Source organism: Pseudophryne corroboree, chromosome 7 (assembly GCF_028390025.1).
Source record: "Pseudophryne corroboree isolate aPseCor3 chromosome 7, aPseCor3.hap2, whole genome shotgun sequence".
In the NCBI taxonomy this organism is placed as follows: domain Eukaryota; kingdom Metazoa; phylum Chordata; class Amphibia; order Anura; family Myobatrachidae; genus Pseudophryne; species Pseudophryne corroboree.
The window spans coordinates 441,857,671-441,880,375 of record NC_086450.1 but is presented as its reverse complement, the minus strand read 5'-3'; the positions used below and the strand labels follow the sequence as shown (position 1 = coordinate 441,880,375).

General features: G+C 48.5%; 1 protein-coding gene across 1 annotated transcript in view; it reads right to left on the bottom strand.

Moving 5' to 3' along the window:
* Positions 1-15,549, bottom strand: part of LOC134945559 (NADPH oxidase organizer 1-like) — a 103,233-nt gene extending 87,684 nt beyond the window's left edge. The window contains exons 1-2 of the mRNA XM_063934922.1: positions 15,375-15,549; positions 9,837-9,917 (exon numbers count right to left, since the gene is read on the bottom strand). Coding sequence (XP_063790992.1) covers positions 9,837-9,917; positions 15,375-15,434 — 141 coding nt within the window. The 5' untranslated portion in view covers positions 15,435-15,549. The remainder of the gene's footprint in view (positions 1-9,836; positions 9,918-15,374) is intronic.
* Between the last annotated feature and the right edge of the window lie 7,156 nt (positions 15,550-22,705).

Sequence of the window (22,705 nt, the reverse complement as noted above, 5' to 3'; positions counted from 1 at the left end):
TATTTGTATGTAACTCCAAGCGTGGTTTTCTGGGTTAAAGGTAAGTCAATGCTTATGCACAGTGTGCTGAGAGTGCAATGCACAGCTGGATGTATGCCCGGCAGACTCACGGAGCAGGGCGCTTTGCTACCACCTCCCCACCACCTGTATTTAGCTCACCACTTGATCTTGCAGGTCTCAGCGCGGCCTGCGCTCTGTGGGCTGATCCGATGACTCCGATCACAGCGACCGCCGCTCACACCTTGAGTCATCGGATCAGCCCACAGAGCGCAGGCCGCACTGAGACTTGCAGGATCCAGTGGTGAGCTAAACGTCTTTAACATTCAGCAGCCTCTTTCATTTGCTTATCACTTATCTTTCACTCCTATCGTTTTTCTGTGTGGTGCCCTGGGGTGGTGTGGCAGGGGTAGTCTGAGGGTGCTCTGCGCCCCAGAGGTGAACCCCTATAGTGTTAGGGACCTGTCTGATGAGGTCACCGTGAAGTAGGTGGGCAGGCTCATATACTGGCCAATATATGCCAAGAACCTTGAATATTATATTATGGTTGTAATAATTTTAATGGTGTATGGTGCACCTGCACCCTTGTTCCTATATTGTAACATATTCAATAATAGCAGCATCCTCTGTACTACTTACACACTGGTGCAGGACTCAGGAGGACTCTCTGTGTGTGTCTCTATATCTAGACCCAAATGGTTTAGTTGCATAAAAGTTTACACAGGACTCAAGACACCCAGGGCGGGAGGTGGAGAAGCTGGGATCCCTGTGTCACTTACAGCTGTCTCCACCCTTCTATCTCTCCTCTGGTCAGAAAGCTCTGTCAGTAGCTCATGAAACATGATATTCCTGTGTCTCTGCCTGCACTGCATACTGTCCTGCTCTCATTCTGGCTGTCACATTAAGAGGAAAAGCTAGTGATATCAGTGTGATTGGCCGGGGAGCCTCTGACAAAGTGGGACCCGGGTACAGTATGCCCTGCATTCCCCCCTTAATCTGGCTATGATCTAGATGAGGAGAGCGGCCACCGGCTCTGTCCTTCCAGCAGCGCGATCTGCCCCCAGCTCTAGCCAGCACAGACAGCATGGTCAGGTCAGCAAGACAGAGGAGCTCATAGTGTAGAGACACCCTGCACCCGCTCAACGGCTGCCCCAACAGAAGGCCGGCACCCTACTGTGGTAATGGCACTACTGTATTTTCTCCTACATCTGTGTGGTGTGTGAGTGTGTGTACAGTGTGCTGCTGTGTGACACCACTGGGTTGCCAGGAGCGGGGCCCGGTGATATAAGAGGCCGGGCAGGTGAGCAGAGCAGCATCGTGCTGCAGGTGAGATGCTGGGCGGGAGGTGATGGTGTCACTCCTCTGCTTGCTGCTCTCGCTGGCTGTGCTATGTGTGCTGGGGGCCGTGCTGCGGGCCTGTGCGGGGAGCCTCCACCTCAGCCTCACTCTGCTGCCCCTGCTCCAGCCCACTCCCATCCTTGCTCTCTGCTGATGTCCGGAGACCATTCCTGCCCGCGGTGCTGCTGCTGCAGCCCCTGGGGTAAGGGGGGGGGGGAAACGGCGGCTGCTGAGCCAGCCCCTGGTCATCCTATGGAGCTCAGACGAGGTGGGCTACATCCCAGAGCGGGGGCCGGAGCTGGACACACACCTCTAACCTGGTCAGCGTTCTGGCTCAATTTCCTGCCAATGGACCACATAAGGACCCCTGGCCAGGGGCCGCAAAAGGATGCCGTCGGGCCGCATGCGCAAGTTTAACACCCCTGCTGTATAGTTATTAGCGACAGAAGGGGTGGGGGTAGGAGACAGGGACGGTCAGGAGATGCTGGGTTTCAAAAAGGGGGGAAGCTACAGGTGAAAGTAATTAAAACAGGTAATTGACAAGTGCTGCCAACAGCGCCTCCTACTTTGCAGCGCTATGGCCCTCATTCCGAGTTGTTCGCTCGCTAGCTGCTTTTAGCAGCTTTGCACACTCTAAGCCGCCGCCTACTGGGAGTGAATCTTAGCTTTGCAGAATTACGAACGAAAGATTCGCATAATTGCGAAAATAAATTTCTTTGCAGTTTCTGAGTAGCTCGGGACTTACTCTGCCACTGCGATCAGTTCAGTCAGTTTCGTTCCTGGTTTGACGTCACAAACACCCACTTCCTGTCAAGCACACTCCGATCACCAGAACGAAGAAATTTCTTCGTTAAGCCGTGAGTAAAATACCTAACTTTTTGGCAAATTTACTTGGCGCAGACGCACTGCGAACATTGCGCATGCGCAGTTTGCGACAAATCGCTCCGTTGCGAAAACCACTAATGAGCGAACAACTCGGAATGAGGGCCTATGTGCGGTGCCACCTCCACACACACCTAGTTACGGTCCTGCTGTACAGATCTTGGAACCGGCAATCCTGCCATGGAAAAAGCATGCTGGATAGTGAACCTGATCCAGTGTGCAATGGACTGCTTCGAAGCAGGACACCCAATTTTATTGGGATCATAAAGAACAAACAGCGAGTCGGATTTTCTGTGACGAGCTGTGCGCTTCACATACACCTTCAAAGCCCTCACAACATCCAAAGACTTTGAAGTAACAGAGGTGTCGGTAACAACCGGAACCACAATAGGTTGGTTGATGTGAAACGCAGACACCACTTTAGGAAGAAATTGCTGACGAGTTCTGAGTTCAGCTCTGTCTTCATGGAAAATTAAATAGGGGCTCTTGTGATAAAACGCCCCTAGCTCTGACACACATCTTGCTGAAGCCAAGGCCAACAGTGTGACGGTCTTCCACGTAAGATATTCTACGTCTACCTCCTGTAACGGTTCAAACCAGTCTGATTGGAGGAACTGCAGCACCAAATTGAGATCCCAAGGTGCCGTGGGAGACACAAAGGGAGGTTGGATGTGCAGAACACCTTTCAAAAACATCTGGACCTCAGGGAGAGAAGCCAATTGTTTATGAAAGAAAATGGATAAGGCCGAAATCTGGACTTTTATGGAGCCCAGACGTAGGTCCACTTCCACACCTGACTGCAGAAAAAGCAGTAAACGTCCCACATGAAATTCCCCCACAGAAAATTTTCTGCTCTCACACCAAGAGACGTATTTCTTCCAAATACGGTGGTAATGTTTAGATGTTACCCCCTTTCTGGCTTGGATCATAGTCGGGATGCAGGGCCGTCTTTTCGTATGGGCTCAATGGGCTCTTGCCCAAGGGCCCCAGGAGTATAAGGGCCCTAGGCTGATAGCTGAGAGTCCCCTCTTTCCAGGGGTACCAGATTTTTGATAATCGGCCCTGGGGAACCAGAGATATCCGACTTGAAAGCAATGGTCCCCATCCAAGCCTGTTAATTGCTCTTACCAGCCAGCTATCTGGGGTTCTGTCTGACTTAGAGTTTTCTGAGGGTATAATCCAAAAGCTGGGACTCTCCACTTTTGGTGGAAACTGGCAGCTTGTCTCTACTATGCCCAGAACCAGAGATATCAGCCTTCATGCAGCTGGTCCCTGCTCCAGCTCCACACGCCTAATATGCAGTTTTAGATTTTCGTTGGTGAATTGCTCTGGCTCCTGAACTCTGATCCCCAAGTCCCCACTACCTCCTGACAGGTGGGACTCTCTAGTTTTTTATCCCATTCCAAGTTCAGAAATATATTTTCAGAAACATGAGATATCTGCAGTCAAGCAAGCTGCCCTCCCACCAGAACATGATAAATATTAAGCCGACTCTACTATCCACCCCTCCCCTACGTATTAAACACCCCCTACCACCCTGGAAGTCATGTACCTGGGCTTCAACATTCAGCCCGATGCCCCATTCTACAGTTTAGCCCCATCTGTGCAGTAAAGGAGTAATTAGCATAAATTACTGCTCCAGGTCCTATATGCTGAGTGGAAGATAAAACACCCCCTGCTGCCCACGGGACATCAAAGCAGCCACTGATAGCACCCCCACCCCTACCGCTGGAGGATGGGTAGGGGGCCCAGTGCATTGCTGTGCCCAGGGGCCTACATTGCTGTTAAGATGGCCCTGTCGGGATGACCTTGTCCGGGATCCTTTTCCAGGCTAGAATTAGCCGTTCAACTTCCATGCCGTCAAACATAGCCGCGGTAAGTCTTGATAGACGAACGGGCCCTGTTGTAGAAGATCCTCACAAAGAGGTAGAGGCCACAGATCTTCGAGTAGCATCTCCAGAAGGTCCGCGTACAGGCCCTTCTTGGCCAGTCTGGAGTAATGAGTATTGCTTGAACTTTTTCCCTTTTTATTCTTTTGAGAATTCTTGGGATCAGAGGAAGTGGAGGAAACACGTACACCATCTGATAGACCGATGGAGTTGTTAGAGCGTCCACTGTTACTGCCTGTGGGTCTCTTGACCTGGAACAATATCGCTTGAGTTTCTTGTTGAGACAAGAGGCCATCATGTCGATTTGTGGATATCCCCACCGACGTGTCAAGCACCTGAACACCTCCGGGTGAAGGCCCCACTCCCCCGGGTGCAGGTCATGTCTGCTGAGGAAGTCTGCTTCCCAGTTGTCTACTCCCGGAATGAAGACCGCTGACAATGCCACAGTGTGTTTTTCTGCCCAGAGGAGAATTCTTGTCACCTCTGACATTGCGGCTCTGCTTTTCGTTCCGCCCTGTCGGTTTATGTACGTTACCGCCGTCACATAGTCTGACTGGACCTGAATGGCCTGATCTTGAAGAAATATGAGGCCTGCAGAAGGGTATTGTATTCCAGAAGTTCCAGAATGTTGATTGGAAGGACGACTTCCTGACTTGACCATCTTCCCTGAAACTGCACCCCCTGGGTGACTGCTCCTCAATCTCTGAGGCTTGCATCTGTGGTTAGCAGAATCCAATTCTGAAGCCCAAACCGTCGACCCTCGATTAGGTGAGAAGTCTGAAGCCACCATAGAGAGAAATCCTGGCTCTTGGCGACAGACGGATCCTCTGGTGCATGTAAAGATGTGATCCGGACCATTTGTCCAACAGATCGAGCTGGAAAGGTCTTGCGTGAAACCTTCCGTACTGAAGTGCCTCATAAGAGGCTACCATTTTCCCCAGAAGGCGAATGCATAGATGCACCGATATCTGGGTTGGCTTCAGGACATCCCGAACCATCGACTGGATTACCAATGCTTTTTCCAAAGGAAGAAACACCTTCTGAGACTCTGTGTCCAGTATCATCCTCAGGAATGGAAGCCTCCGTGTTGACTCTAGGTGAGATTTCGGAAGGTTCAGAATCTACCCGTGATCCCATAGTAGCTGGGTTGAGAGGGCAATGCTGTACAACAACCTCTCCCTGGACGACGCCTTTATCAGAAGATCGTCCAGGTATGGTATTATGTTCACTCCCTGTTTGTGGAGGAGAAACATCATCTCTGCCATCACCTTGGTGAATACGCAGTGGAGAGACCAAATGGCAGGGCCTGGAACTGGTAGTGACAGTCCTGCAGTGCAAACCTTAGATAAGCCTCATGAGGCGGCCAGATCGGAATGTGAAGATACGCATCCTTGATATCCAGAGACACTAGGAATTCCCCCTCCTCCAGACCCGAGATCACCTCTTTCAGAGACTCCATCTTGAATCTGAACACTCTTAAGTATGGGTTCAACGACTTGAGGTTCAAAATTGGTCTTACCGAACCATCCGGTTTCGGTACTACAAACAAGTTGGAATAATACCCCTTGTTTTGCAAATGAGGTGGAACTGGAACAATGACCTGAGTCTGCACCAGTTTCTGAATGGCATCCTGTAAAGTTATACTTGCCTCCTGTGAAACTGGTAAGCCTGATTTGAAGAAGCTGTGAAGTGGAAGCTCCTGGAACTCCAGTCTGTAGCCCTGGGAAACCAGATTTATGACCCAGGGATCCTGGCATGAACTTGTCAAGATGTGACTGAAGAATTTTAGCCGGGCTCCCACCCGCTAGTCCTCCAGGCATAGCGTTCCACTGTCATGCTGAAGGCTTTGAGGAAGCAGAGCTTGAACTCTGTTCCTGAGAACCGGCAGTTGCTGGTTTGCTTGGTTTACCTCTAGCGCCTCTAGTGACTGTAGAAGAACCTCTGGTTTTGCCCTTAAACTTGGCTGTCCGAAAGGACTGCAAATTGGAAGCTGAGTAGGCCCTCCTGGCTGGGGGAGCTGCGGAAGGAAGATATGTAGACTTAGCCACAGTAGTTTTGGAGATCCATTTATCCAGTTCATCTCAAAATAAGGCCTCTCCTGTGAAGGGTAGGCCTTCCACGCCTTTCCTGGAGTCCGCATCAGCAGTCCACTGGCGTAGCCATAGGCCCTGTGTGCTGACCCTGCCATAGCCATGGTGCATGCATTAAGCAAGCCTAGTTCTTTTCTGGCTTCCACCATAAAGTTCGCAGAGTCCTGTATATGTTGCAGGAGTACAATAATCTCCCCCTAGGCAAGGAATATAACCCCTCAGTTAGGTTACCTGACCATTTAGCAATGGCTTTAGTGATCCATGCACATGTTATAGTGGGTCTCTGGGCCACCCCAGAAGCTGTATACAAAGATTTGAGTGTGGTCTCAATTCTACGATCAGCCGTGTCTTTCAGGGATCTGCACCAGGGACAGGCAACACTATTTTCCGTGACAGCCTGGATACTGATGCATCCACTGTCGGTGGATGTTCCCCTTTTTTCCCATCCTCAGGAGAAAAAGGAAAGGATCAGAGTAACCTCTTAGGGATTTGAAATTTCTTATCAGGATTAACCCACGGTTCTTCAAACAGGGTATTCAGTTCCTTTGACACAGGAAAAGTGAATGATGATTTCTTTTTTATATTAAAATAAGATTCCTCACACTCCTCTGTCACCTTATCAGGAATTTGTAGAATGTCTCTGATAGCTTCTATAAAAGCCTCTACTCCCTGTGGCAGAGCAGCATCGCCCCTTGTGAGTTCACCTTCCACTCCTCCATGTCCAACCCTTCATCATCACAGTCAGACTGCAGGATATGGGCCAGAGTACGTTTTTGCGGACAAATGGTAGGGGTCTGAGACGCTGTTTTGGGGACTGAGTATCTGTTCATAAACTCATCCACACACTGTCTTTAGTATTGTGTCTCTTTCTCATTGCGGGACAATTAGTAGAAATATTAGAAATAATTCCTTTAATGGAATCCAGCCATGCTGGTTCAGCCCTGCTAGCCTGGGAAGGTGCACTACACTGAGTACATGGTAGTGAGCCCCCTGGGGAAAGAGGAACACTCTGCCATACATGAAACACACTATTTGCCTGACATATTGTAAATGGGATAGCACACACACACAGGAAAAAGTTAAAAGCACAATTAACCCACAAAGAGCCCTTCCAGGGAGACACAGAGATAGTATGGAGCCAGCACACAGCGCCCTTATCACTAATGCCAAGCTTAGCCGGGTCACAGACTGAGTACCCAGACTGGGGACTCAGTACACTAATAATCGCTCCCCCCTGCTATGACCCCCTGGTACCACTGAGGTAATCTGGAGTCACTCCGGAGGACCTGCGCGTCCCTGTCAGTCAGCGTCTGTGTCCACTGCAGAGGGAAAATGGCGCTGGTGAGCTGCTGGATCTGCTCATAGTGAAGCCCCGCCCTCTCCATGGCACGCAGGCTTCCTGCTTTTTTTTATTCTGGCTGAGGTAATTTAGCGCTTAAAATTAAGCCAGATCCATGTTAAGTCTGTGTTTGCCAGTGTGGGTACTGTGTACAGTGAAAGGGAGACTCAGTTTGCCCCCTCAGAAGCTGTGCGTCTGCACTGTGTACTGAGTCTGGAGATGCAGTCCACCCTATTTAGAAGTCATGCGTCTCCGTACCCTCATGCCACCATAATGGCTGGCGACCCGCTAACCGGGATGCCGGCATAGTACTCACCACTCTTCATTCTTCTTGCTCTGTTAGGGGTGGCGGCGTGCTGCGGGAATGTACGCTTGCAGTGGTGGGGCTTGCGAATAGTTCCCTCAGGAGCTAGTGTCCTGTCAGCGGGGAACGGGACCATTAGCCCTTCAAGAGGTTGGGCATTCCCCTCCTAAGTCCCACAAAGCAGGCAGGGTGGTGCCAACCAGTCCTGTCTGAAAATAAAAAACAGAAAAATAAATGCAGAAAACTCTTCAGGAGCTTCCATATGCGTGACCGTCTCCTCTGGGCACATTTTCTAAACTGAGTCTGGTAGGAGGGGCATAGAGGGAGGAGCCAGCACACTATCAAATTATCAAATTCTTAAAGTGCCCATGGCTCCTAGTGGACCCATCTATACCCCATGGTACTAAATGTATTCCCAGTATCCTCTAGGACGTAAGAGAAAAAAAACAAAAACGTGCAGGTCCCCACCAAGAGCATAACTAGCCTCGGGCTCTTTGAGCTGGCCCTGGTTGCAAAAATACAGGGAAAATTTTGATTGGGGGTTCCATGCATTCAAACAACCAGCACCGGGCTCTTGGACCGGTCCTGGTTTCAAAAATACGGGGGACAAAAGAAATAGGGGTCCCCCGTATTTCTGAAACCAAAAGTATATCGATTGCATAAGTGATCGCTTATAGACAGGATACACTCGTAGCTCACACCATGGCTGAGGCTGTGCATGGAGGGTAATGAAACTTTACAGTTTGGGTCTATAGAGGGAAGGGGAGGGTGGTGGTGGTGGGGGGTTACAAGATGAAGGAGTAGGTGAGGGGGAAGAGGGGAAGAACATATGAAGTGGGAGGTGTGAAAGGTGCACAGCTGGTCCCAGAGGTGGGGCCATCCCACAGTAACTAGTCACACACTGCTGGAGTTGGGTGCGGGGCGGAGGAGGGCCCTAGAGGCGGGTGAAGAAGTACTGTGGGGAGGGAGGAGGCGAAGCATTTGGAAAGGGGATTATCTCCGTCCTGACACTGCCTGTGGTAAACCCTAAATGGCGTACTGCAACCCAATTGGTGCTTCTCAAATGTTTGGGGGGGGGGGGGGGGGGGTGAGCCACCCCCTCTTCCCCCTGTTCCAGCACCTATGGTACCCACTTATGAAACAATTTCCAATGCTGCACTTTTTAGAATGTACTGTACACTTATGCTGATTGCAGCTTATTTTATGTACAATATGATTGTACACTATAATGTACAAGCACCCAAGTAAGACCCCAAAGGACCACATGACAAGATACAGCCTGGGCCCCTTTTTCCACCATGATATGTCAGAAAACTACGTCTGTGATATACTAAGCAGTTTTGTAAAGAATAGATTAGAGTATATTGTGTGTCCTAGTCATACCTACTCTCCCAGGAGCTGCAGGAGACAACTGATTTTCGGGTAGTCCACCGCAACTCCCGGAGGAGTGGGTGGATCTCCCACAATCCACCCATCCACCTTCCCAGCTAAGTGGGCAGGATAGGGAGTTAATGCCGTGACTAGCGAGAGTGTATGGAGGGGGCGGAGCTAAATGACACAAATTGCGTCATTAAATCCCATCCCCTTCACACTGACCCACAAATCTTGGCATTTTGCCGATACAGGGGTGGAGCCTATTGACTCTAGAACCTGGCTCCGCCCCCGAACTTGTGAACTACAGCTTCTTTCCGGGCTTCTTCCGGACAGGAAAACTGAAAACATGGTAAGTATGGCCTTAGTATGACCTAGAAGTTTGTGCCCCTCACCACCTATGCACATTTGGTTAAATAAAAGTATTACTGGTAACAAATATTATCTTGTTATAGAATTATAAGGTGTTGCACAAAAATATTGGAAAAGTATCTTTGCAAACCAAATTAAGCAATTAACATTTAAATTCCCAGCACAAATTCAACGGTATTTTCAATACTGTAATATCCCCCCATCACCCCTAGGTGTCTGAGTAGCAATCAGTGAGTTTATACTGTGTTACTTACGGAAAGATCCTTAAAATTGTCATATGTTCTGTATATACGGATATTATTGCGATCAGACCACAGAATGCAGAACATGTACAGCTGTAAATACAGGAAACATAATATGATTTCATTTATTAACAATAAAGGTTAAGTTGCAAAAATCTGAGCCTGACATATATGAGAAACTATGCACAATGGGGGTCATTCCGAGTTGTTCGCTCGTTGCCGATTTTCGCAACGGAGCGATTAAGGCAAAAATGCGCATGAGCATGGTTCGCAGTGCGCATGCGGTTAGTATTTTACCACAAAACTTAGTAGATTTACTCACGCCCGAACGAAGATTTTTCATCGTTGAAGTGATCGGAGTGTGATTGACAGGAAGTGGGTGTTTCTGGGCGGAAACTGGCCATTTTCTGGGAGTGTGCGGAAAAACGCAGGCGTGCCAGGGAATAACGCGGGAGTGTCTGGAGAAACGGGGTAGTGGCTGGCCGGACGCAGGGCGTGTATGTGATGTCAAACCAGGAACGAAACTGACTGAACTGATTGCTATTTGTGAGTAGGTCTGGAGCTACTCAGAAACTGCTAAGAAATTTCTTTTCGCTATTCTGCGAATCTTTCGTTCGCAATTCTGCTAAGCTAAGATACACTCCCAGAGGGCGGCGGCTTAGCGTGTGCAATGCTGCTAAAAGCAGCTAGCGAGCGAACAACTCGGAATCACCCCCAATATAGTTTTCAGAGAGATGAAACAATCCCGATATCCATCGTACACACTGTCCAGTTATCTCCTCATATTGGAGCAAGGGTGGAAGTATTTTTCTGAAACAGCACAGTTTATGAACTGCTGGCGTGCTGCTGTGGTGACGGTGTATCCTGACTGGACAAATGGGACCCTTGCAAATAACCAACATGGAAACTGCAGAGCACCACATGCCAGTGATGTGAGAGGTGAATGTTGGCTAAGAAGGTGCGTGAGGGAGGAAGATAGATGTATTTATATTAAGCATGTCAGCCATTTTGTTAAGTAGAAACCATGATGTAGATGAAGTAGAAGTATGCTTTGCTGAGTAAATCATAATAATGCTGACATTTCACTGTTAGTACGTTCTGTGCGAAGCAAGGTTGTAGTTATAAGTCTTGAAAACGTGTTATTAGACAGTCGCTGTGTGTTTAGACTTCTGGTGAAGGACATGTAGGATGTTGTCAGCCTGAGAGGAGTTATGAGAAGAGATGCATTATTGTTTTTGAAATGTGACGTTTATCAAGTGTTCATGCAAGTACCTTTTTCTCTATATAATGTCATGCTAAATAAAGTACAGCTAGTCTCATTTTGGTGGACATAACTACGTGTGTTGTCTCCTTCCTGGGATTCCCAATCAATTGGTAAAGAAAGGGTAATGAACAGACAATTGAAGGAGATTGATAGTAGGAGGTTTATCTCCGACATGAGGGACGACCGACACGCCACAGTGGGGCAGCTCACTGTCAAAATGAACCTGGGGGCTACCAGACGTGTTTCTAAAACAACAGTTCAGCGAACCCTTCTGCGTATGGGGCTCCGAAATAGTTACTCTGGCTATTAGCTGGTGGTCATAATAATGTCACTCAACCGTGTACTAGTCTCCAATGTTGAAGGAAAGTTATGATGCTACCTTGTAATTGATTTTCTATTGTATTTAATGTAACCGGGATTCTGCACTGGATTTCTGCGACACTACTAGGCAATGTCATTGCTATGTATGATTCCAGACCTCTAATGATTGCAATACAAGCAGACTGGGCAAAAAAAAAAAAAAAAGAAGAAGAAGAAATTTCTATAAGTTTGTCATCATTTAGCGTATGGAGTAACTGTATGTGTCTTATTAATTATGTGACATTCAGTTCTGTCTCAGCAAAGCCAACCAGATAGATTCTCAGCGCTGCTTTTACTTATAACCAGAAGCATTCAGTTTAGATTATGGGGTCTATTTACTAAGCCTTGCAGGGAGATAAAGTCACAGCCAACCAGCTCCTAACTGACATTTTTCAAACCCAGCCTGAGACATGACAGTAAGGAGCTGATTGGTTGGTACTTTATCTCCATCCACTTTATCTTCATCCAAGGCTTAAGGGGGTACACATCTAGAGATGTGTGCTGAGCAATCTGTCACAGACCACTCAGCACACATCTCTCCCCCGGCTCAGCACTCAGCGCGATGTGTGCTGAGCGAGGGGGGAGGGTGTGTGTGTCAGGGGCTGCTCACTTCACCCAGCGCTGAAGTGAGCGACCTGCTAGACTGAGCCTGACAAGCATCCAGAATTTACTAGAGATAAGAGAGTCCAGTTCTCCCGGAACCAGACCCACTTGAACTTAGCAATCTGAGCCGGGATCAAAGTCCAGCTCGGGTTTTCCTGCCGGACTCAGATACCAAAACGAAGATAAACGTCATCCTCCCACTGTTAGATTCTCAAGGGTATTGGATTCTATAAAGGTCACCGGTGATCTGCGCCATTTCACTGCGGCTGTGGAGGTTGAAGTGAATGGATGTGTCACTGCGGTGTCCGTCCATGGGTGCTCTGTTTTGGCTGGGGCTGCTAAAGGGTTACCTGTGTCCTCCAGGGTTTGTGTTCCATCAAGGGATTGGGGCAGCTGTGTTCAGGGGTCGTCTCTGTATAATTAGTGTACAGACACACAGTGTACACATATTGTGAGTGACACTGTAGGTGGTCCCTGCTTTGTTGTACATAAAGGGGTCCTCAGCCAATCTGAGGGTGCTCTGCACCAGTTAAATAATATACAATTCAAAAGAAAAATATATATATTTTTGGTGCTAAACCCTAGTGTACTATGCTATTATTTGTCTGTGACACTGCCGATCAGACCACAGTGTATAATCATACACGTATTGTGACACTGTAGGTGGTCTGTACTTTTTTGTGTGTAAAGGGGTTCTCTGCCAATCTAGGGGTGCTTTGCGCCAGTTAAGTTACAAGAAAAGCTATATATATATATATATATATATATATATAATTATTTTGGTGCAAACCCCAGTGCACTATACTATTATTTTTCTGTGACACTGTCGGTCAGACTACAGTGTGTAATCGCATGCAAGTATTGTGCGACACTATTGGGTGAAATTAAACCGCAGTGTTCTATTACTATGTCTACCTCATATATGTATTTGTGTGACATGGTGGGTGAAAGTGGTACCACAGTAATACATTTTATTTCATACTCATACATGTATTGTGCCACACTGTTGGTGAAATTAAACTGCAGTGTTCGATTACTATTTCTGACTCATACACGTATTGTTTGACACTGTAGGTGAAGTAAACCGTAGTGTAAGATTATTATCTCTGCTTATACACGTATTGTGGCATTGTATGTGGTACATTTTTTTGTACAAATTGTGGTGTGTGCTGTACCCCACTTGGTTCGTGTTTGTTGATAGATATGGAGGATGAACAATTGAGAGGAGAGCAGGAAGTACATACTAGTGCTGCAGGTGCTGCCACCAGTCATGATGAAACAAGACACGGTGCAATTTCCCATGTGATATGGACTATATAGTCCATATCATATGGAAACATAGTGTATTCTGCACCGTCTGCATAAGCTTGCAATGCTGATGCGCAGTCCCGCGGGATCGGCATCGCAAGAAAATATAGAGGGTGCAGGCGGGGCCGATACTGACTACATGCCTCCGCGTACAATATAGTCAGTATCGGTCGCGACACCCCGTTGCACCGTGTGTATGCATCTTTAGGCCTTATTGACAGGTAGAGACGGTAATGGGGCGGGAAGGGGCTTGCCAATGGCATTTCAACGCCGTTGGGGGGAGGAGCACGGTCCAGACAACGCAGGAGGACCTTTGCTGGGGCGGGCCGTGGGAGCTGCATGACGTTACATGCAGCCGCTGCGACCCAAAACCACAGTTAGGCTGCGTTGGCAGGGAGCCACTCGCTGGGTGCGAAAGCATTGCCACCGCGCAATGCTTTCGCACCTCTGTGGAGGTGGGGTAAAGCTAGACATGCGGGGCTTCCCCCAACATTTCAGAGATTCTTATCGTGTCTACGATCAGCTCTGAATCACCCCCTATGCAATAAAGACCATCACCAATGCCCCAATGATAAATTTACATTTTTAAAATCAAACAAATGAAATTACATTACTAATCAGTCCTTCCTTCTGCTACATACATACTCTACCTTCCTTGGGCCCCTGATCTAGTTATTAGTAAAGATCTATGTCAGACCATTTTTGCTGATTTTGGTTTAATTTTTACTTTATTTACAAAAAATGCTAAAATGACATGATTTGGGGGCTAATTCAGACCTGATCGGTTCTGTGCGCATGCCAGACAGCCAACGGCTGTCTTAGCCCTGCGATCGCCTCTGCCTGATTGACAGGGAGAGGCGTCGTTGTGCGGGAGGGGGCAGGCCAGCGGCGTTAGGCAGCCATTTAGGGGGCGCGGTCCGGCCAACAAAGGCGTGTCTGGACCGTTGTGGAGGGGGGCCGCGGTGGCTGCGTGACATCACATGCAGCCGCTGCGACCCTCCCAGCGACGAGTAGCTCCCTGCCAGCGCACAGGCGCTGCGCTGGTGGGGAGCTACTCTTCAAGTACAAAAGCATCGCCGCTGTGCGATGCTTTTGTACTTGCGCGGCGGGGCAGGGATTGACATGCGGGGCGGACTAGCCCTGTGCTGGGCGTCCCCCGCAATGCAGGGAAGCTGATCGTAGATGTGCTAAATTTAGCACATCTATGATCAGGTCTGAATTAGGCCCTTGGTCTTTTTTTGTTCCTAGAGTATTATTAACCCCAATAACATTCATTTTTAGGCATTTCCAGGCAATTTTGTCCACAGTACCACAGTGCCTCAGGTTACCTCAGCCAGCTTTACTCGAGGTATGTATCATGTAAATAAATGTATGTTTTTGACCGATATACACAACTAATTTTTGTATTAATTGAACATATTTCCACTTTATTGCAGACATACTGGCAGAAAGGGAGTGAAATTGGCCAGATGCGGCTCCCTTATATGGAATCCAAAACCGGCAACATCCAACACTGCATGAAAACAATATTGTGAGGTGGTCAAAACTGACTGGAAATGAGTGGAAATAAATGTTATTTGAGATTAATAATACTGTAGGAAGAAAAACAGGGCAAAATTCTGCAATTTAAGCTGTTTTTCTGATTTAATTTTTTTTTTTTTATTCAAAACCAAAACTCACAAGGACGGTTTTGGCAAAACCAATAAAAATCTAAAACACGAAGGAGATACAGATCTAAAAACAAAACACAAAATTCAACATTTGTCCCTGCGCACATCACTAGAATTTACCCTGCATGCAAAAATAATACATGTATCTGCCCTCTTGTATTGCAGCATGGTTTGTCCAGGTACAAAGTTAGTTGCTCTTATTTGCTTTGCTCCAATCTCAGAATCATCCCTGTAGAAACTGCAAAGTGTGTCTTTGCTTAAAATGTTAGTTTACCTGCTGGCAGGAGGAACATGAGGAGAGAAGAGAGGGGGGGTAATGGAAACTGTACTGGCATACAATCTTACCTTTTGCCTCCCATGCTGGACAAGTCCAATAGCTTTAGCTTCCACTGGGTATCGACTCATGTTCCTTCTGTGCTCTGATGTGTGACTGGGCTGTTCACCTTTACAGCCCTGGGCTTCATACACAGAGGTGGAGGCTGGCTAAGCCTGAATAGCCACTGAGTGCACAGCCCCCAGCTTTTGTTTTCTTGATCACTTCCAGAGAAAATTCACCATTATGTACTTAAAGATGAGAAGATATCAGTAAATCCGGTGCCAATCCAAATACTTCACAAAAACGAAACATGCTATAAATTCCACCGACGGTAATGCTTTGACTCCAAGGTATTTTCCTTTTTGCAATACCTATGTAGAATTAAAGGATCCTCTGTGAGCTGTAAATACGGCCAGCACAGGTTACACACCTTGGACATCGGCAGGCCATCCGATATATGAAATAGAAGTTAGGGGCAGATGGGCAGCATGGTTGGTGTTATAGTTAGCATGACTGCCTCACAGCACTGAGGTTTTGGGTTCAAATCCCAGCATAACCTTAACTGTGTTGAGTTTGTATGTTCTCCCCATGCTTGCTCCGGCTTCCACCCATAATCCCAAAATATACTGGTAGGTCATTTGGCTCCCAACAAAAACTAAACCTAGTGTGTATGGTTGTACGTGTAGATGTGGTAGGGAATATAGAGGCTCATTCAAGTGCTGTTGCAAGACGGCTATTGTACCACATCGGTCGATGCTTTCTTATTGAACTTGCGCATGAGCCACAGTGCACACGAACAGCCTGTGTAATGCGATTGCGGTCACACTGAGAAATTAGTTGCGGAGTGAGTGACAGAAAGACAGCGTGTGGGTGTGGAAACGGGGAGTGGCCGGGTGATGTCATGCCTGTTCAGATGGTGTTTTCTGAGCGTGCATAAATTAGCGGTTGCGATCTTTCTTGCTACTGGAGAGCTCTCTGCTTCCCAGGAAAGCAGCTCAGCCTGCGCGTCTTCAGAGGCACTCACACTCAGCTATATGGCTCGATTTGCAGCCATGGTACCGATGTATCGGCAATTATACTGTATGCTGTTGGACGGGAATGATTCAATAGTAGTGGACACCCCTATGCTCATGTTAGCTTCTGCGCATATTAGCACAAAGTCAAACTGCGCACAACAAAAGATAGCAACAGCAGCAGCAAGAACACCCGCTCCTGAATCATGACCACAGAGTGTAAGTGTTATGTGTGTGTACATGTGATAGGGAATATAGGGGCAGATGTATTAACCTGGGGAAGGCATAAGGAAGTGATAAACCAGTGATATGTGCAAGGTGATAAAGGCAGCAGCCAATCAGCTCCTAACTGTTAATTTACATATTGGATCTGATTGGCTGGTGCCTTTATCACCTTGCACATATCACTGGTTTATCACTTCCTTATGCCTTCTACAGGTTAATACATCTGCCCCATAGAGTGTAAGCTCCACTGGGGCAGGGACTGATGCAGGGCCGGATTAAAGGCCACATGCGCCTGTGGCTGAAAATATTCAAGGGCCTATTGTGAGATACGGGGGAGGTGTGATCAGTGCTGTGTGGGTGTGGCCAGAGGCGTGTAGGCGTGTGCAACCCCTATTCTATCATCTCCAATGGCTCCCTACATATGTTAAAATATAAAACATTACATCATTTTGTCAGAAAAATAGAAATGTAAACTTAATAGTTATGAAATATGTCCGACCATGTGGCCAGCTGGTGGCTACTGGCTAGTGATCATCATGCTGCCATGATGATGGGCCTATTTTTATGTGGAGGCCCGAAGCGGTGTGTGTGTGTGTGTGTGTGTGTGTGTGTGTGTGTGTGTGTGTGTGTGTGTGTGTGTGTGTGATACTGGTTGCTATGGACAACTTATACCCCTGTCCTCTTTAGAAGGTTTGATACATCTCCCCCTGGAGTCAGAAGGACCACGGAAAGCAGAGGCAGTGCCAGACCACTAGTCCCAGACAAGCACTCCTACTCACTATTAATGTGTAGCATCCCAGATACAGAAGGAGCCACGCTAATCCTCTTTTCTGTACCCAGAGCCGGCCCTAGCCAATATGATGCCCTAGGCAAGATTTTGGCTGGTGCCCCCTAGCACCACCGCTGGTTCCGCCTCTGACCCTGCACCTCTTTCCCAGCACCATCACCCCTCACCCATAGCAGTCCTCATTTTGGTGTTTGTACCCCCTTTATTTTAAATAGGAACAGTTCACACATTTGCCGCACAGCCCAAAAAGGGGTGTGTTTTTGCTGGGAAGGGGCATGGCCACACAATAGTACCCCCAATTCCAATTATGCCACACAGTAGTGCAACTTTATTCACATTTGATCATGCGATAGTGTCCATAATTCATATTACATCCCACAGTAGTATCACTTTACCTTATAAACGTTACTCCTCACAGTAGAGCCCCTTATTCACATTACATCACACTGAATTGCTCCTTATTCACATTACACCATACCACATTGCTCTTTATTCACATTAGATGACACAGTAGTGCCCTTTCTATACGCAACGCCACATAGTAGAGCACCTTATACACATAATGCTACACATTAGTAATGCCCTTATACACATAATGACACACATAGTGCCCCTTACACATATGTTGCACATTATTAATGCATTTTTACATGACACACATGATGCTCCTTACACATATTCCGAACACTACTGCACAACCAACCCACACACACACACACACACACACACACACACACACACACACACACACGCACACACGCACACACGCACACAGCACTCACACTGCCTCTAACATTGTGACCTCTGCCTCTGCTTGGATACAGATACAGATGTGTCCTACTCCTTATAAATCTTGCCTCAATGCTAACATCTGGCACCTTTTTTTGATGAAAATGCATCTTATTTGCATTGCTATGTGGCTAGGATGCACAAGCAGCTTCTGCTGATTAAAATTATATGCAGCATGCCTATATACTGTGTAAGACTGTGGCTGTATCTGCATATGAAATGCTACACACAGAATATAGGCATGCCGCATATCATTTTAATCAGCAGAAGCTGCTGATGCCCCTAGGCATATCAAATGCCCTAGGCAATTGCCTAGTTTGCCTATGCCTATGGTCGGCTCTGTCTGTACCCCCTTCTTTTATATTACTGATAAAACCCAATAAAAGAAATAAATAAAAAAATCAAAGTCCACTGATGTGTACCAAGTTATTATTGGTACCGCCAGCCTTCAGGAGCAGTGGTGTATTGGTTCTGGGTATGATGCAGCCAGCCTCCAGAAAGCCTGCATATGTTTAGGTAAATGACCTTTCTGGGAATTGGGTCTCGCTAAGGATTATTTTTGCAATTCAGCAGGTTATTTTCCATGTAGATTGTAAACCAGCGAGCAGGGCCTTCCAACCTCCATGTCTGTCTGTTATTACCCAGTTTTGTTTTATCACTGTTGTTTCCAGTTGTAAAGCGCAATGGAATCTGCTGCGCTATATAGGAAACTGTTAGTTAATAAATAAATAATGAAGTTATTGCAAAAGCAAAATCGGTGGGAACCAATTACGCAGCTGTTTTCTATTTGAGTTCCTCAATAAAATGCTGGTAGGGGGCGTGGCTTGGCTGGCTGAGGGAGAAGCTGCATTTTACATGGGCTCCAGCCTGCAAGCTTGCAGATAGCCCGATATATCTCACATCCGTGCCCTGTTCCCCACACTTTCATACCCCTGCCTCTCACCTAGCATTCCTGACCTGGGGGGAGCGTGCTGCGGAGTCGGGAGGCGGCTCCGGCTGTCTCTGCGGATTGCGGCCCTCCCCCGCATGTGAAGCCGGGACCTCGATTTTGGAGCTGCTCCGGGACCGGAGTTGGAGCTGCACACAGGCGCCGGACGTCGCCCCTCGCTCCCGCCGGAGCAGCTGCTGGAGCCTGCCGCCCTGTCCCTCCACGCTGCCCATCACCTTGCCTGGCGGCTGGAGGCGGCGGACACCGCACTACGGTCCTCCACTGACGGTGAGTGGCAGACGCTGGCGGCCATCTTCCCTCCCCACGCTGCTTTACCAACAACGCGCCCGGGCAGCACTCTGCAAACGGCCCCTTGCGGGACACTTGGGGTCACCCATCCACCACCTTTTATCACCCCCACTGCTGATCAACTGGCTTAAATACCCTGGGGAGGTGCAGCGGAATCGGGGAGTACTTCTAAGCGCTCCCGCGGGTTGCGGCCCTCTCCCCAGACTGAAGCCGGGGCCTAAAGTGAAAACGGAGCCAGGCCTGGACTCCTAGAGCCGTGCCGGCACCCAGATCCACCTGTAGAGGCCTCCGGATCTCTGCGCAGGGTAGGTGAAGCACTCGCCACCGTCAAGCAGCCCCCTTACACATACACACCCAGCGGCCCGGGAGGCTGGCCCCCGGAATCCCGAGTAACGAGGTCCCGCGAGGAGGGCGGCTACCATCTGGCCGCAGCTCTCCCTGAGGCCCCAGATGAGTGGCCCGGAACACCTGCTAGCGGCCCGCAGCACCCGAAGCTGACACCCTGTCCCCTGCAGCCGCGACACCCAGTGTCTGATCTCCAGCAGCGACTTACTGACGAGACGGGACGGGGACTGGCCATACTTCCTGGGGCTGAGGGGCTGTGAGTGCGCTGCGCTCCAGACCGCGGCGCCCAGGCTTTCCTGCAGTCCTCCCTCATATCATATCATATCTTATGGGAATGCCTTTCTACCCCTCTGAGATAACCCAGCGGCTAAGTGTTATAGCTTTGCGCCATGCCGGACCACCGTTGCCACTGATGCCGCAATGATTTGCTGATGCCAACCCATAGGGAGCTACACCACTGAAGGCATCCTCTTGTGAGCTATGCAACCTCCTTTCACCTTGTTACCTTGACCTTAAGGAATCTAAACTCCTCGATGCTGATTGAGTGATGCCCAGGAACAAGAAATCTTCCCAGAAGTCCGGTACATCAACTCCGCGGGGGAACATGTCGCAGTCCGCTATGAGATCATTTCTACAATCCGCCTCGTCCGCTTTAACAGAAAACCCTTCTGCTACAAACCCCCCCCTCTCCCCGCATACCTCCCATCCACCCTCTCCAAGCGTGGACGCTCCACAAGCCTGCCCCCCAGGGGGTAGGGACCTACAAGACATCTTAATCTACATGAAAAACCTATCCACTAAACAGGATCTGCAGGACACGGTGAGACGTGAACTGGCCACCATGAGACAAGACATCTCCCACATCTCTGACCGGCTGACGAGCGTGGAAGATTACCAGGCCTCCTCCGACACATTTCTGAAGTCATTGACGAATGTCATTGAAGCCCAGTCGGCAGAGATCCGCTCCCTCCAAACACGGTTAACGGATTTGGACAACAGAGGGAGGAGAAACAACATCCGTGTGCGGGGATTGCCGGAAGACGTCCCTCAAACAGGCCTGATTGACGCTCTCACGAAAATCTTCAACGAAATATTAGGTAACGACCCCAACGATACTATCACCTTTGACAGGGCCCATCGCGCCCTGAAACCAAGAGGTCTCTCCGCAGACAGACCACGCGATGTCATCTGCAGATTGCATTATTTCACCCAGAAGGATGACATCATGCGCAAGGTACGCCAACTCGATGGAGTCGATTTCAACGGCTCACTGCTTCATATTTACCAAGACTTGTCCTGGCACACCCTCCAACAACGGAAGGCCCTCAAGCCCCTAACGGACGAACTCCGTAAACGCCAATTGAAATACCGTTGGGGCTTTCCCTTCAACCTCCAAGTCTCCTCATTGGGGAAAACCCACACCCTCAACTTCTACTCAGACCTCCCTGTGTTCTGTAAAGTTCTTGGCATACCGAAACTTGACCTACACGACTGGGACTTCCCTACTCCAACGTTGCCACCTCTCCATCTCCCGAGTACAGGAACCCCCTGGCGGGAGGTGCGGAGGGCCGGGAGGAAGGGCACCAACGAATCCCCCTCTGACAAAGACTCAAATGCTACCGGATTGATAACCTGAGATCTTTTGCTTGTCCTTGTTCTCCCTAACTTATCTCTTTAGGTTACAGCGTGACACCATTTCTCACCACTGATGAACCTTCATCCGATATCTCGCTGTCACTGGGGCTATGCCCCCCCCACTATGTATTGGGCCGTTGATTGTTAACTCCTGTTTCCTGACTATGAGATTTCTTGCATCCTACCACTCGAAGATTTCTCCATGTTAACGAGGTTTACAGTTTACAGTTTACAATTAGTTAAAACTATGCATGCATAATGATTACTGCACTATTTTTTCTCATTTTCAATATGCCTTTGGCGGTGGCTCCCTCATCCGCCCCACACCCGCTCCTGGCTGTTTTGCCTCTTGGGTTCCCAATCCTCAGATGGATCGGCTACCCCACTGCAGGTTTTTTGATTGTTATTGTTGTTTTTTCTCCATGCTCTGTCCCTTTCTTTTTCCCTCCTATTCCTTCCTCTTTCCTTTCGTTGACCACCCTGGGCTCACCGCCCTCCATCATGACCTATGACATCCCCTGGTAGAGTTAAAGTAACATCGATCAACGCGAAGGGCCTTAACGTGCCGGAGAAAAGAGCATCCCTTTTACGGTCTCTTTGGGCTGATAGAGTAGATGTTGCGCTGGTCCAGGAGTCGCATTTTAAAATCTCAGCTAAGAACCCCTCCTTGACTAACCACCGTTACCCCCAGGCCTTTTATAATAATAACCCAGACTCTAAATCAAAAGGTGTAGCGATATTATTCTCTAGGACCCTCCAACTGTCAGACATATCAGTTCACAAGCCGATCCCGGGTCGTCTCCTGATAGTGCGTTGTAAAATATGCATGTGCCCATACACATTTGTTGCACTTTATGCCCCAAATAAGGACCAGGTCCCATTTTTCCGCTCCGCCCTTTCCCAAATGGAATCACTCCTTTCAGGGGTTGTTGTCTGGGGGGAGACCTGAATTGGATAATGGATCCATCCTTAGACTCATCTTCTAACGCCCCCCGGACCTCCCAACGTCAATACCGACAGGTTAGACGACTGTTCCATGTCCTCCAGCTGGCTGACTCCTGGAGGGTTCTTCATCCCTCTGAAAGAGATTACTCCTTTTACTCACCCCCACACAAAGCTTACTCCCGTCTCGATTATTTATTTCTGAGTCACAGACATCTCCCTTTACTATTGGACTCCTCCATAGGCTCGATAACCTGGTCTGACCATGCCCCAGTACATATGACTCTTTCAACCCCCCAGACTACCCCGGGTCAATGGACCTGGCGTCTTAATGAGTCATTGCTACAGGACCAATATTGCAGGGGTGAAATAGAAAAGGCTTTGACT